Source organism: Mastacembelus armatus, chromosome 5, assembly GCF_900324485.2.
Source record: "Mastacembelus armatus chromosome 5, fMasArm1.2, whole genome shotgun sequence".
Taxonomy (NCBI): Eukaryota; Metazoa; Chordata; class Actinopteri; order Synbranchiformes; family Mastacembelidae; genus Mastacembelus; species Mastacembelus armatus.
Genome location: NC_046637.1, coordinates 25,237,301 through 25,250,692, shown reverse-complemented (window position 1 = coordinate 25,250,692; position 13,392 = coordinate 25,237,301). Strand labels below are relative to the sequence as shown.

Below are 13,392 nucleotides of genomic sequence, written 5' to 3'. Positions count from 1 at the left end.
AAAGGCTCACACTAAATTTGACAGTTACTATATTACACTTTGACACATTTAAAGGTCTCACATTGACAAACTGACAATGTTTGGTGAGACTAAAGAATGTGAGGATCTGGTCCAAATGTAAACTACTTATTACTTTATATGAATTTACAAAATTTTGACTTATGAACATTATGTCCTGCAGTCATGTCGAAATATCTTTGGAATCAGTGAGAGTGGAATTTATGACCGAATGGGCTAAAAGTCAACTTTCAGATGAGTGTCAGTGAAGAAACAAACTGTTGTAAAGCTGCTTATCTCTCTATAAAATGTCAGCTGATAGTGATAGTGATAGCTGATATGTAATAGAACTTTTCTCAGCTTGTGTACTGCTCGATTTTAATTGAGGTGATATAAAGAAGTTGTGTGGTTGCTTCCTGTTCTATTGTTTCACGTGACCACATTTTTCAGGAAACATGAACATATACATGTTGGTCCTTGCTATACTGCCAAGAGTGGGAGTATTCACAGAGCACCCTTCTTTCACAGCTATCATCATTGAAAGCCAGAAAGTGCCTATATAACTTAAGACCTCGAAGACTAAAATAGCCCTGTACATATCAGCATGCGTCGCTCCTCCTTTGTTCCTGCTGCCTGCCTGGCAACTTCATTTCTGTTAATGGGAGAGGGTGTAACACATTGTTCTGGGTTGTATAAGTACTGTTTTGTTAAAGACTACCTAATAACGCAGTTAATCATCTCTCAATTAGCTCAGAGTCAATTAAGTTGCAATTAATATGCAGAATAGTGTATATGAGCATATATGGCATTAAGTTACAGACGCCTCGGCTGCACACATGCACACACTATCATATATGCATAGATTCTCACATGTGCCATGTCTTATGCATACACACATCATATAGACATGAGTGGTGCCTTCGCGGGCAGCACGGTGGCTTAGTGGTTAGCTCTGTTGCCTCACAGCAAGGTCCTAGGTTTGCAACAAGGCCTTTCTGTGTGGAGTCTGCATGTTCTCCCTGTGCTTGCATGGGTTTTCTCCAGGTACTCTGGTTTCCTCCCACAGTCCAAAAACATGTATGTCAGGTTGATTGGTGACTCTAAATTGCCCATAAGAGTAAGTGTGAGTGTGTGAGGTTGTTTGTCTCTATGTGGGCCTGTGATGGACTGGTGACCTGTACAGGGTGTACCCCTGCCTTTCACCCAAAGAGAGCTGGGATAGGCTCCAGCAGATCCACGTGACCCTGGTTAAGGAATAAAGGGGTATAGATAATGGATGGATGGATGGATGGATGGATGGATGGTGCCTTCACTAATGTCAGAACAGGCTGCTATCATATCTGAGAGTCTAAACTGCTTTAGCATCTAATGGCAGGGGTCACTTTGACAGCTTGCTCCACTATTTTATGTTTAGTTTTAATACAATGCACAAAAGCAAATGAAATATCACAGACAAGCAACAATAAAAAATTTCTTCCACTCCAATTTGATTGCCATTTCAGGAAGTATCTCTACACACACACACAAAAAAAAAACGGCATGCAAAATAATGTGCAGACGGGAAGCACTAAGAGGAAGTCCAGAAAAAGGTTTGCTGGTGAATCTGCTGTATCACAGCCGTTGCTCATAGACTCCTCCTGGCTTCAGTACAACAATACATGGTAGTCTGTAACTCGATTCCTGAGTACATCTTCAACTGTGGATTGAGGATATATTACCATATTAATATTAAACTATGATATTATATTAAGAATAATACTTTCATATTGATTCATTTTATTAAATAACATATTGAATAATACTATTATATTGATTAAACCTCAAAATATAAAATTCTAGCCAGATGAAGCTAGGAGAGGGCATCACGGTGGATGAGTGGTTACCACTGCTGCCTCACAGCAAGAAGGGTCCTGTTTCGAAACCCAGCAGGGGCCTTTCTGTGTGGAGTTTACATGTCCTCCCTGTGCTTGCGTGGGTTTTCTCTGGGTATTTAAGTTCCCTCCCACAGTCCAAAAACATGTATGTCAGGTTGATTGGTGACTCTAAACTGCCCACAGGAGTGAGGTGAGTGCGTGAGGTTGTCTGTATATATGTGGGCCTGTGATGGACTGGTGACCTGTCCAGGGTGTACCCCTCCTTTCATCCAAAGAGAGCTGGGATAGGCCCCAGCAGATCCCTGTGACCCTAAATAGAAATAAGTGGATATAGATAATGGATGGATGGATGAAGATAGAAGAGTTGCAGCTCTGAACTTGCTGACCAGCATTAATTTAGCATCATTTTGTTTAAACAGTAGAAACTGCTGGGTCAAACAGAACTGCAACAGCACATTTTGAGGAAACTGATGCTGGAGAAACTGTGTAGCATTTCACTTTCCTCATATGGAGATTCATGGAGATTCATGTTAATTCATGCAGTGAGAATGGGTGATACTGAACATCAAAGTCATTAAACATCAAAGTCATTCAAAATCTCTGAATGCATCAATCTTTGCTTGTCATAGGTTGTGTTCATTTTAGAAATCTACAGATAGCTACTGCATACTAAGGATATAACAACATGCAACTAAGACTCCCTTTATAACTCTTTGATTTCCTTTCAATGAAACAAACAACTGGACATAATTTGTCACTTCATAGTTCAAATAGCACAACTCACGGCACTGTAGGTTTCAGGACACTGTTGAACAAGGGGGCAAAGGGGTCTGTTCAAACAGGGGGGGGGGTCTGTCCAAACAGGCAAATGATATAAACAGCAGTTGAAAACTCACGTTTGGGACACGCAGGGATAGACAGGGGCAAGTTTTAAAAATGTGGGCGAGTAGAGGAGAAACACATGCAGGTATGAGCATGTAGAAGGCCAAAAATAGCCACTCCATGTCCCCAATGACATGTCTTTTGGCCAGAGGGTGAAGATAAGCTGCTCAAAATTCAAAATGCAAAAGGACTGAAATGGCTTGAGACCAGGAAATGCACAGTACCATAACCACATTCCCTCAGTACTATGTAACATGCAGCATTCACCCTTGTTTAAGATATGCACGGAGAGATTGGCTGTACTCACTGGTTTCCCATTCCTGTGATGTGCACTGCACAGAAGAAATACACACACATACACACGTCCACAGTTAAACGTGACAAAATGACAGGTAGTTGTGGTTTTTTGACTGTGAAATTTAGTCAGTGGTGTTAGAATGTTGGCAACACATGTGCACACACATATAGACACAGACAAATGCACTTAGAGCTCATGTCTTGACAGAGGTGATGATAACAAGTTAACACACTTACAAGTTGGTTATCTTTTGACTTCAAACATAGACAAATAATAATTTTGGCCCTTCTCTGCTGCTACTGTATATCTCAGCAGACAATCTCTGGCACAGGCTCAGGGGGAATTCAGCATAACAAAGCCTTACCTCATGTCAAGCAGCTGCATTCTTGTCAGAGCGGATTCACCCTCAATGAAAGCCAAATTGTTTTTTTAAACAATTTTTCTACTTTGTTTCATGGCTTTGGCCATCTGATCAATCTGAAATCTGATTTAAAGAGCAAAGCACAGCTGTATTTTTCACATCCAGCTGGTCTGACACTGGGATCACATTTCATCACAGGCATTTTTAAGGATAGTAATCTTTTTGTTTTTTGTAACTCCTAATATTTGTTATTGTTTACATTACTGGTTGGATTGTCTCTTGGGAAATTGGGGATTAATCCAGAATGTGTAGACATGTAGAGCAGAGTGAAATGAGAAACTAAGATTTCATTCACATCCTCAGTACAACAAAAATGATTCATCAGGTCAAAGTTTCAGACTTGTCTCTGCAGTTGGTGGGCGAGTGTCTTGTCCATGAGCCAAGGACGACATATTTAAAAGCATAAACACAGAGAGAGCAGTCCGTGGGCAGCTTGTGATTCACTGTTACTGTAACCTGTTGCGTCTACCAACATGAACTATCACAGATATCCAAAAACTATCCAGTTAATCTCCACCATCGTTCCCTGAGCAGATGTCAACTGCTTACCAAGGTAGTGCCTATCCAAAACTGCATGGCCCCCTGTCAATCCCATGTACCCACTGGCACACAGAGAGATTTACTGACAGCAGTCTGATTGGTCAGCTGCTGTCAGTGACGCACGGCAAAAGCTTATTAATTGATAAGCAGACTTCTCTGTACCAGATCCCATAGCCAGAACAGGTGAGGAGGTGTGTGAGACAGAGGGCTGAGAGGGAAAGGGACAAAGAAAGAAGAAAAGGAGAAAAGGAAGGAGAAACGAGAAATAACAGAAAGGGCAAAGAAAGTTAAAGCGAAAGTAGCACATCGTGTCATGTTTACCGTCCAAACCTCCGCGCGTCATTTCTGCTTTAAAATGTAATCAACAAACTGCTAAGGCTGTCTCAAGACACAGCCTCGAGTTATTCGTAGACAGTCAAGTTCTGTGTCAACTTGATTTGACCTACATCAATTCAGAGAGCGGTCTAATTATAATATTCTGTATGGAAAAAGACAAGTAGTTACCGTTAACTAATCCATTAATCCAGTCCCTAACAAATGATAGCTTTGAGACTGCAGTCAGGTTCATAGAGGTCCTCTTGATTTGAATGAAAGCACATCTGCATGACTGGACTGACGGCTGCTCCCACAGTAAGGCTAAGTTATAGTTTTAAAAACGTTTCTCTGACTGACGTTAAACGACAAGTCCTCCCGTTAAAAGTGCCCGTCTTCGTTAGCTAACTGATAACTGATAAACGAGCTGTGGGAGCCACAGCCTATCCGGCACCTGTCTGGAGAGTCTACATGAAAGTTTGTGTCATGGCAGTGTAGCAGCTGTCGTTACTACCTGAAATGTAAGAGTGGGTAAGGTCCAACAGCCGCGTCCACGGTCCGTCCCTCCAACTCGTTGCGCTCACACTGACTCTCTACTTGGCAACCTCACCAGCAGCGACCCTCCTGACGTCACAGCAGGGCGGGGCGGCCGACGGACCAATCACCGGCCGAGCTGGGGCGGCCAGGTAAACACTTCTGTCACGCTATTGGTCACCTCTCCCCACCCGTGACTCCCGTGCTGACCCTCAGATAACAGGCTTTGAGGTGAGAAAGTGTTGATGTGCAGCTTTGGATCGTTTAAATGAGCCCGGCTGATTGCCAAAACTCTGGAATAAACTATAAAATAAATAAATAATAATCAACATGATGGTTTTAAATATATCTCCTGACACTGTGCACACACAGACCTAGTTTTAGATTAGATTATGTAACACTTTGTTGATCCCCTGGCATGGAAATTCAGGTATTAGACCAGTACAAATAATAATAATGATAATAACAATATAAAATATGTACAAACAGCCTCCGTGGGAATAAAATAGGAAGTCAGTCCGATGCCAGTGTCAGATAGTGTCAAGTCTGTATTAACATGAATGCAAATGTAGAGAAAGCTGTAGAGTCTGACGGCAGCAGGGACAATGGACAAGTGTCGGGAGCACTCTGTCATCCAGAGCGGGTGTAGCACGAATCTCTGAAACTTTATGTGACTCTGAGAGTTTTATTTTGTATAACCTTCTAGTCCCATATGATAGTGGCAGTTACTCAGTCAGGAAGCAATTTTAAATCCATGCATTTACTTCAAATGTCTTTATCCTGATGTTTCAGCTTTATGTATCTCATTTTTTTTGTCTTCATATACAGACTACTGCATGTTCTGAAACTGTTATTGACTTGTTTATAAATGTTTTTTTATATTTGGACCAGCATGTTAACTGTATATATTGTTTTATTAAGGAATAAACCAAACCTAAAATAAAAAATTTTTTTCCTCCTTAATTTGCACAGTTGCTACAAGATAAACTTAGAATAAAGCCAGCATAACTGATTTTTCCATCTCCAATTAAATAGACAGGTGCTAACCAGTAATAATTTGTTACAATACATTTATACCAGCTTGTGTTGGATTAGTGCTCCATCTACTGGGCTACAAGAACCACAGCAAGTTCATGGGAGCTGTGCAGAAATGGTCTGCAAATCAGTTCATTTGCACTTTTAGGAATATAAAAATAGTCTAAAAATAGACTATTTTTCAGACCTGATACAAGGATAATTGTTTTACTTGTAAAATGCTGTTATCCTGCACTGGCACAAATAACGCTCAGTTATATCAATGTAATGTTATACAATTATTTTAAAATTAAATTAAATCTAGGCCTGTGTGTTTGTGGTACTTAATGTGATACTCGTGTAGAAACTTAAAAAGTATTTTTTGTAAAGGCTTTTTTGTGTGAGTTTCAAAAACGTTCCTGTGAGCCTGCGTCGTTGCGTAGATGCAGACGCTGGGGGGCGCTGTCCTGTAAACGCAGCTGTGCTTGGTCCAGTCGGCTCCTCTCGTCATCGTCGTCGGCGCTAACTTGCCAGTTGCCTAGTGACGAAAAACTATCGACTGCTGCTGATTTCCTGCGTTTCCAAAATCTCGTCGCTGGCAGTCCGCTAGCGCCAAGTTTCCCTCACAGGTTTTGTGTGTTTCTGTCGTCTTTACCGCCGGAGTATGGGATGAAATACCCCCGTTAACCTCAGTGAGAGTGTCGCGTTACGTTTCACCGTTTGGGGTCATGTTCTGAGGAGTTTTGAAGAATGATGAATAATTATATTTTCATCAGAGTCGTGGGCAAAGGGAGCTATGGGGAGGTGAACTTAGTGAAACACAGAACAGACCGAAAACAGGTGAGGAAAAAAAAAGCCTGTAGCGCCAAAGGAAGTTCAGCATAGCACAGATTTAAAATAAGTAACGATTCGTGTTAACAATTGATGAGATTGAGATTTATTATCACCTGGATGATGTAGTTATAGCTAACGTTAGCATAAGGTTAGCTGAATGTTGTTTACGCTCTTGTACGTTGTGCCAGGGATTAGTGAGGCGAGCATAATAGTTTTAAAACCGTCAGTGCTGGCAGGATATAACAGTTACATGCCAGTAAATCTATTATAATTAGTTCATGAAGATTTGCGGACCACTGTCAGTTATCAGTATTTTTAGTAAATTGTTTAGCGTTACTTACATTTATATGATTCGTTCAATTCGTTTAGATCTAGGTAGAGTTATTGTTATTTTACCTTGCCTTTTATTTTCTGCCTTTCTTTGTGGTTTGTTTGGTTTGATATGTATGTTTTCCTTAAGTTTGAATATAGTGGGTGTGCATTTTGCTTTTGTTTCAGTACGTTATAAAGAAGCTGAATTTAACCACCTCCTCAAAGCGAGAGCGGCGAGCAGCAGAGCAGGAGGCGCAGCTTCTGTCCCAGTTGCGCCATCCTAACATTGTGACCTACAGAGAGTCCTGGGAAGGAGAAGACTGCCAGTTGTATATTGTGATGGGTTACTGTGAAGGTGGTGACCTCTATCACAGACTGAAACAGCAAAAGGGGGAACTCTTACCTGAGAGGCAGGTGGTGGAGTGGTTTGTCCAGATAGCCATGGCACTCCAGGTACAGGATATTGTACTGTTGAAAGAGAGGTGCAATCAGTGGATTGACTACAGTCTGTTTAAAAACACTGTTCTGATTTTGCTTTTCAGTATCTGCATGAGAGGAACATTCTTCACAGAGACCTTAAAACACAGAACATCTTCCTGACAAAAACAAACATCATCAAAGTTGGGGACCTTGGCATTGCACGAGTATTGGAGAACCAGAATGATATGGCCAGCACACTGATAGGGACTCCTTACTATATGAGTCCTGAGCTCTTCTCCAATAAACCCTACAACCACAAGGTGTGTAGGTCTTATTGTATGTAGTTCATTTGTGGATTGTAAACTGTAACTACTTTAAAATGTATATATATATATATACATATACATATATATATTTTTTTTTTCTCTAGTCAGATGTATGGGCCCTGGGTTGTTGTGTGTATGAAATGTCCACACTGAAACATGCCTTCAATGCCAAGGACATGAACTCACTGGTGTATCGCATTGTAGAAGGAAAGGTGGGGTTCATTCTTTTTTTATATATATATGTATTTTATTACTTTATGTATTTTAGGTCAAGTGTGTTTATGTATTTTGTTTTAGATAGTTGGTTGTTTGTTTTGCACATTTTATACACATATGTATAATTAATTCGGTCTTCTGAGTTTGAACTATTAATCACTAAGGGTAATTATCTAGAAATGCTATTTATGGCAACACAGGTTCACAGTGATTAAGAAATATTGTCTGGTTTTCTTATCAGCTGCCACAGATGCCCAGTAGATATGATCCCCAGCTGGGAGATTTGATCAAGAGCATGCTGTGTAAGAGACCTGAAGACAGGCCAGATGTGAAACTTATCCTCCGACAGCCCTACATCAAAAGACAAATTGCCATGTTCCTTGAGGCCACCAAAGAGTAGGAGTCATTGACAGCAAACATTATTACTATTCATTTTTAATTTCTTTAAAGTTAATAATATTAGCTGAAATGTCACCCAACATTTGTATTTTCATCATATTTTATTTATCTGTATTTTTCATTTGAAAGCATTTAGAGCTTTTCTTAGATGTTTGTGTTTGTTCTCCTTTTTTCTATGCTAGAAAAACTGCCAAGTCAAGAAATAAAGCTGTGAGTGGCAGTGGTGATTGTAGGGCCAATAATGTATCGTCTGTGGCACCACCTCAGCCAAAGCCTGAGAGGCAGACTCCTAGTCACCAGCCTGAACCTCTTGTTAGGGTGAAACGGGTGAGTTACTGACAAATAGCAAAGCTGGTTTTCCACAGAAAACTCTTCAGTTTGATGGTGGTAAATGTTTGATATCACCACTATCATGTTTTGCAATGTGATGTTTCTTAGGCACTCAGAACTGAATTTGTTATGTTTTTGTACTTAAATGTGTTCTATTAGTTTCTTTGTTTGAATTACTGTATATTAGACTCTTAGCTAGGTATTGATATTAATGTTAATATTGGTGAGCTTAATGAATATAGTCACAACAATAAGTTGACATTTCTTTTTGCTTTCACCTTAATGGTGACAGTAAACAGTTGAAGTATTGCTACTATGGTCGCAAGTTTATCCAAGTTAAAATTATTTACCTTAATGTAGTAAAGCTACAAGCAAGTGCGGCAAAATTAAGTAGCATTATGTAAATACTTTTAACCCTTTATTTGGCGCAGAGTCACTAGAAAGGATTCATAATATACATGACATTGCATCCAGATTTTCCAAAGTACCAGGGTCAACTCTGAGTAAGTTCAATTAATGTGGATTTATTCTCCATATCTCTGTAAACAATTATCCTGTTCATCAGACATGTAAAGTGAAAATAGTCTTGTGGATTGCTCTCATTATTATATAACAGAAGGTGATTACCAAAGATATTGGTTTATTAATTCTGAGATCGCGCAGCAAATTGATTATGACTTTTTACGGCTTTTTTTTGTCTCTTCTTTCTCAGAAACAAGATAAACTGCAGCAGCACAAAGTTCAAAATGGCGTCACTGACTGCACTCCAGCCCAAACATCTCCACCACCCAAAGCCTCTTCACCTGATGCTCTCAAAGACAGCCTTGTATCTTTGGCAACCGTTAGCAATATCAATATTAAAATCCAACAGCAAGAGGATGAGGATCTGGTAAACAGACAGGTGCAGAGGCCCCAGTCAGTTGTGCCACCCCACCGGGCAGGTAGTGAACATGTGACTAAGAGTGTGTACAAAGACAGCAAAGGAAGAGGGAAACCAGATACTTCCCCTGTTAAGTCCCCTCTGAAGTCTGTATCAGGTGTTAGCAGCAGGGGAGGAGATGAGTGGAAGGCATCCAGTGGGTTGTTAGACATTCAGCCACAGGCTATGCCAAACCCTGGGGATACATTTTCTGCCTGTGAAGAGAAAAAGATGTCAGATGTGGATAATATGGATAATACCATGGAGTTACTTAAAGAAGCTCAGATGCAGAACCCAAAGCTTGAAGTGGAAAAAGAGGCAGCTTTTTCTATGCCTCACGGGAGATCATCACACAATTTCAGTACTGGAAATATTGGAGTAGCTGTGGAAATGAATATGGACAATAGAAATGACACCATTGCACTTCTTAAGGGAGCTTCAGCACAACACCTACCTACCTCAGACAGTCAAGTAAGTTCTGGTAATGTGAAAGCAATACTACAGTTATCTTTTTTATATTCTTGCCTTATCTCATGGGTGTTAATTTATATGTCATGGCTGTTAATTTATGTTGTTGTAGGACAACCTAGAATCCACTGAAAAGCTTTTAGAGCCATTCCCTCCAACCCTGGTGAGAATTAAAAGTCTTGCATGCTTTCTCAGACATTTTGCCATATTGAAGCCCATAAACCAGCACCCAGTGGGGCAAAATGGATGATGTGTTTCTAGTTTTTGGGAAAAATATTGCCATAGTGGGAAAAGTATATTTCTGTCTTTTTAGGAACCTGTTCAGGAGGAATCCCCATTACCAGTCAGTAAGCTGGGTCTCACCACTCCATGCCAAACTCTCCCGCAATTTTCATCAGAGCCGTCTATCTCAGAGCAGCACAGAGGGAGGGACACAAGATGGACACATGTGGATCAGAACATGGTAAAGATCAATACAGAAGCTTAAAATTAAGTTGCTAAAATTCAAAAACTCTAAGACTTAAAAGCAGTTTAGTCACTACATAATATCATGTAAGTTAACGTTATTATTATGATAATACAACAAAATGGTGAAACATGAGAGAAAGGTTTTACCTTCTTTTAGCTTAGTTAATTATCTATTTTAATCTTGTATATGTTTTTGCCATCGAGTAGTGCAAGGTGGCAAGTCCTAGACCTTTACCTCCACCTCCTGTTGAGAACATAGGTGTGGAGGTGAGGAAGAAGAACAGGAGGTGCACAGACAGCAAGAAATCTGGGGTGGCTCCAACCTCCACACACGTTAGTTCCTGTAAGGATGGACTGTTACCACTGCCACAGGTGAGGGTACTTGTCCACTCACATACACTACACACTCAAATTAGTGCACTTAACATTTCTAATATCTAAGTCATAATGTATTGTTTTATAGTCATTGTTGAAATCAACAGAAGCATTTTATTAATTACAATGTCAATTTTGTTTTCAGGATCGTCCTCTGACTGCCAGAGAGAGGAGGAGACTGAGGCAGTCCCAAGACAGTGCCAGTGCCAGTCAACCAGGTAATTACTGTCTTTCTTAGATAAAACTACAATGTTACAGTAAGACCTATAACAAACAGTAACATAAGTTATAGAGACGTTTTAGAAAGCAATGAAAATAAAACAGTATTCAAACAGTACTACAAAACGTGCACTTGTTTAGATACATTTAATCATACTGGGAATCTGGCATGTAGGTGCTTATTTTAAGTGAAATATTTTATTCCTTATTAAAGCATTTTAAAATGGAAAAGTTGGTCATTTGCTTGCCTTTATGATTTCCCAGGTGCTGAAGCTGTAAGAAGGGCATCGTATGATGTCAGTTCCACCAAGTCTGAGCACTACAATGCTCCACTTACCAGATCTGTTTCAGACTCTATCAGTGATATCAACACTGAGGTACATTCAGTTTTATAGCTTATACAACTGTGCACAGGCACCTGCATTTTTGAATGTGCTCCTGTATGGAAAAAGACTGGTTATGTCTTATCAGGGTGCTGTGATAATAAAATTACAATTAGTTTAAAACAGAAGTCTATGTCACAACAATGGGGATATGTTTTATTACAGCAGGATAAGTTGCTGGAGCGTAGGTCAGATGAAGATGAATGCAGCTCATCCACGAGTTCAACAGAGCGTTCAGAGGGAGACTGCAGGGAGAAGTAAGGGAATAAAAATGTGCAACTTCAACTCAAATAGTCACCATCCTGCTTTGCTATTCATATAATTAGCTCTGGAAAATGTGTTAACATATTTTGCTTGAATAAATTTATTGTGTAACCCATAATTCATGAATTATTATTCATGCAGGAAGACTGAATCCAGTGACATGCAGGATTTAGTGCACATGATGACCCAAACTTTGAGAATGGATGTTGGAGACAGTGTGAGCGAGATGAACAAAGATAGACTCGGATCTACTGGCCTGCCGGAATTTAAACTGAACAGAAAGTACAGAGACACCCTGGTTCTTCATGGGAAGGCTCGAGAGGAAGCAGAGAACTTGTCACTTGGTGAAATACCAATAGGTTAGATAATTTAAAACTGTTGTCATCCGTCAGTTACTGTGGTGTTTTATTGTGTTTAACGGCTTTGTTCCTCCTAAAGGCTCCACATCTGGTCCAGCCAAGATACGGAGAGCCATAGAATACCTGAGAACAGATGTGGTGAAGGGCCTGGGGGTCAAGCTTTTGGACAAAGTGCTGGAAATCATGGAGGAAGAGGATGACACCAAGCGAGAAGTATGTTTTAAAGACGTAAAGGACATCATAGCAAATCATGTGTACTGGACCCAGGCTTTAACTCCTTTTAAGATTATTAATTGTTCAGGAACAGCAACTATAAATCTGAGCTGGGTCAGTGTGTTTGTGGTTTTCTTCATTTACGATCAATGCTTTACAAATGCTGGGATATTATTGTTTACAGCAGCACATGATTCACCCATCCTTTGTTTCTATCTAACCTTGTTTTTTCTCACTGCAGCTGTGCCTTCGGAATCAGATGGGGGATGAGAAATACCAAGCTTATGCTGTGATGGTGAGGCAGCTGAAATTTTTTGAGGATATTGCCTTCAAGTTTTAGAAGAAAAAAAAAACACTGTATATAAGGCAGCATACACATTTGCATTTCCATGACACCACTTCTCAGAGCTTGCTCACAAGAGGCCACAATCTTGAAATATCCCTGCACAACAAGAAACTTTGAGAGACATGTTTAACTTTGCAGCAGAAAGTTGTATTCAAGTGAAAGCCGTTCAGTTTCGTTCCTGCATATTAATTTCCTGCCAAGAGAACATCGCGTTTGTGTGGTGTTGCCATTTTTCTCTTCCTGTCTGTATGACAATTGTTATGATTGCAGGATTTTTCAAGGAATTTCCATCATACAGCTGACTTTGTGTACCCACATGTAATGTACCTCATTCAAGTACAAACACAAAATTTGAACTGCAATTTTCAGGATGCCTATGCAAATATTTGAGTCATGTTATAGCACTACATGTCTTTCTACTGTAGTGAATAGTCGTTTAGTTATAATGCAATTAGAATTTTAATAATTGTGTTATGCTGTATCTTTGAAGACATTAGAGCTGACCTCTGCCAGTTGCTCTGTTGTACTTTCTTATACACAAAAATAATGTAATGTAGATGGACTATAGTTTTTACTATTTGAATTATTTCTAATAAATCCTAAATTTATTTTTTGTTTACACCTATTTTCCATAATGTTGATCTACAATAAATCCAACACTTCATTGAA

The 13,392-nt window shown here is 39.8% G+C and overlaps 2 protein-coding genes across 5 annotated transcripts in view; one reads left to right on the top strand and one right to left on the bottom strand.

Moving 5' to 3' along the window:
* camk1b (calcium/calmodulin-dependent protein kinase Ib) overlaps nt 1-7,583 on the bottom strand; it is a 33,801-nt gene extending 26,218 nt beyond the window's left edge. For 2 of the 4 annotated variants that reach the window (XM_026305936.1, XM_026305934.1), the window contains exon 1: nt 7,422-7,583. The gene's annotated coding sequence lies outside the window, so the exon portion shown is untranslated. Of the gene's footprint in view, nt 1-4,838; nt 4,954-7,421 lie in introns of those variants that run through there. The other 2 variants (XM_026305935.1, XM_026305933.1) reach the window with 1 other exon arrangement.
* nek4 (NIMA-related kinase 4) lies at nt 6,435-13,332 on the top strand. The gene is made up of 16 exons (XM_026305932.1): nt 6,435-6,712; nt 7,205-7,471; nt 7,561-7,758; nt 7,869-7,976; nt 8,222-8,376; nt 8,562-8,706; nt 9,422-10,099; nt 10,209-10,259; nt 10,410-10,559; nt 10,772-10,936; nt 11,085-11,157; nt 11,423-11,535; nt 11,707-11,798; nt 11,947-12,164; nt 12,244-12,377; nt 12,619-13,332. Exons 1-16 carry the CDS (start codon nt 6,623-6,625, stop codon nt 12,715-12,717), a joined length of 2,736 nt encoding a protein of 911 aa, XP_026161717.1. The 5' UTR covers nt 6,435-6,622; the 3' UTR covers nt 12,718-13,332.
* Nucleotides 13,333-13,392: the final 60 nt, after the last annotated feature.

Bases quoted from the DNA above. Each gene is read 5' to 3' on its own strand.
- nek4 (XM_026305932.1), top strand. From the start codon at position 6,623: ATGATGAATAATTATATTTTCATCAGAGTCGTGGGCAAAGGGAGCTAT. The intron at 6,713-7,204 runs GTGAGGAAAAAA...CTTTTGTTTCAG, and splicing joins ACAGAACAGACCGAAAACAG to TACGTTATAAAGAAGCTGAA. The intron at 7,472-7,560 runs GTACAGGATATT...TTTGCTTTTCAG, and splicing joins AGATAGCCATGGCACTCCAG to TATCTGCATGAGAGGAACAT.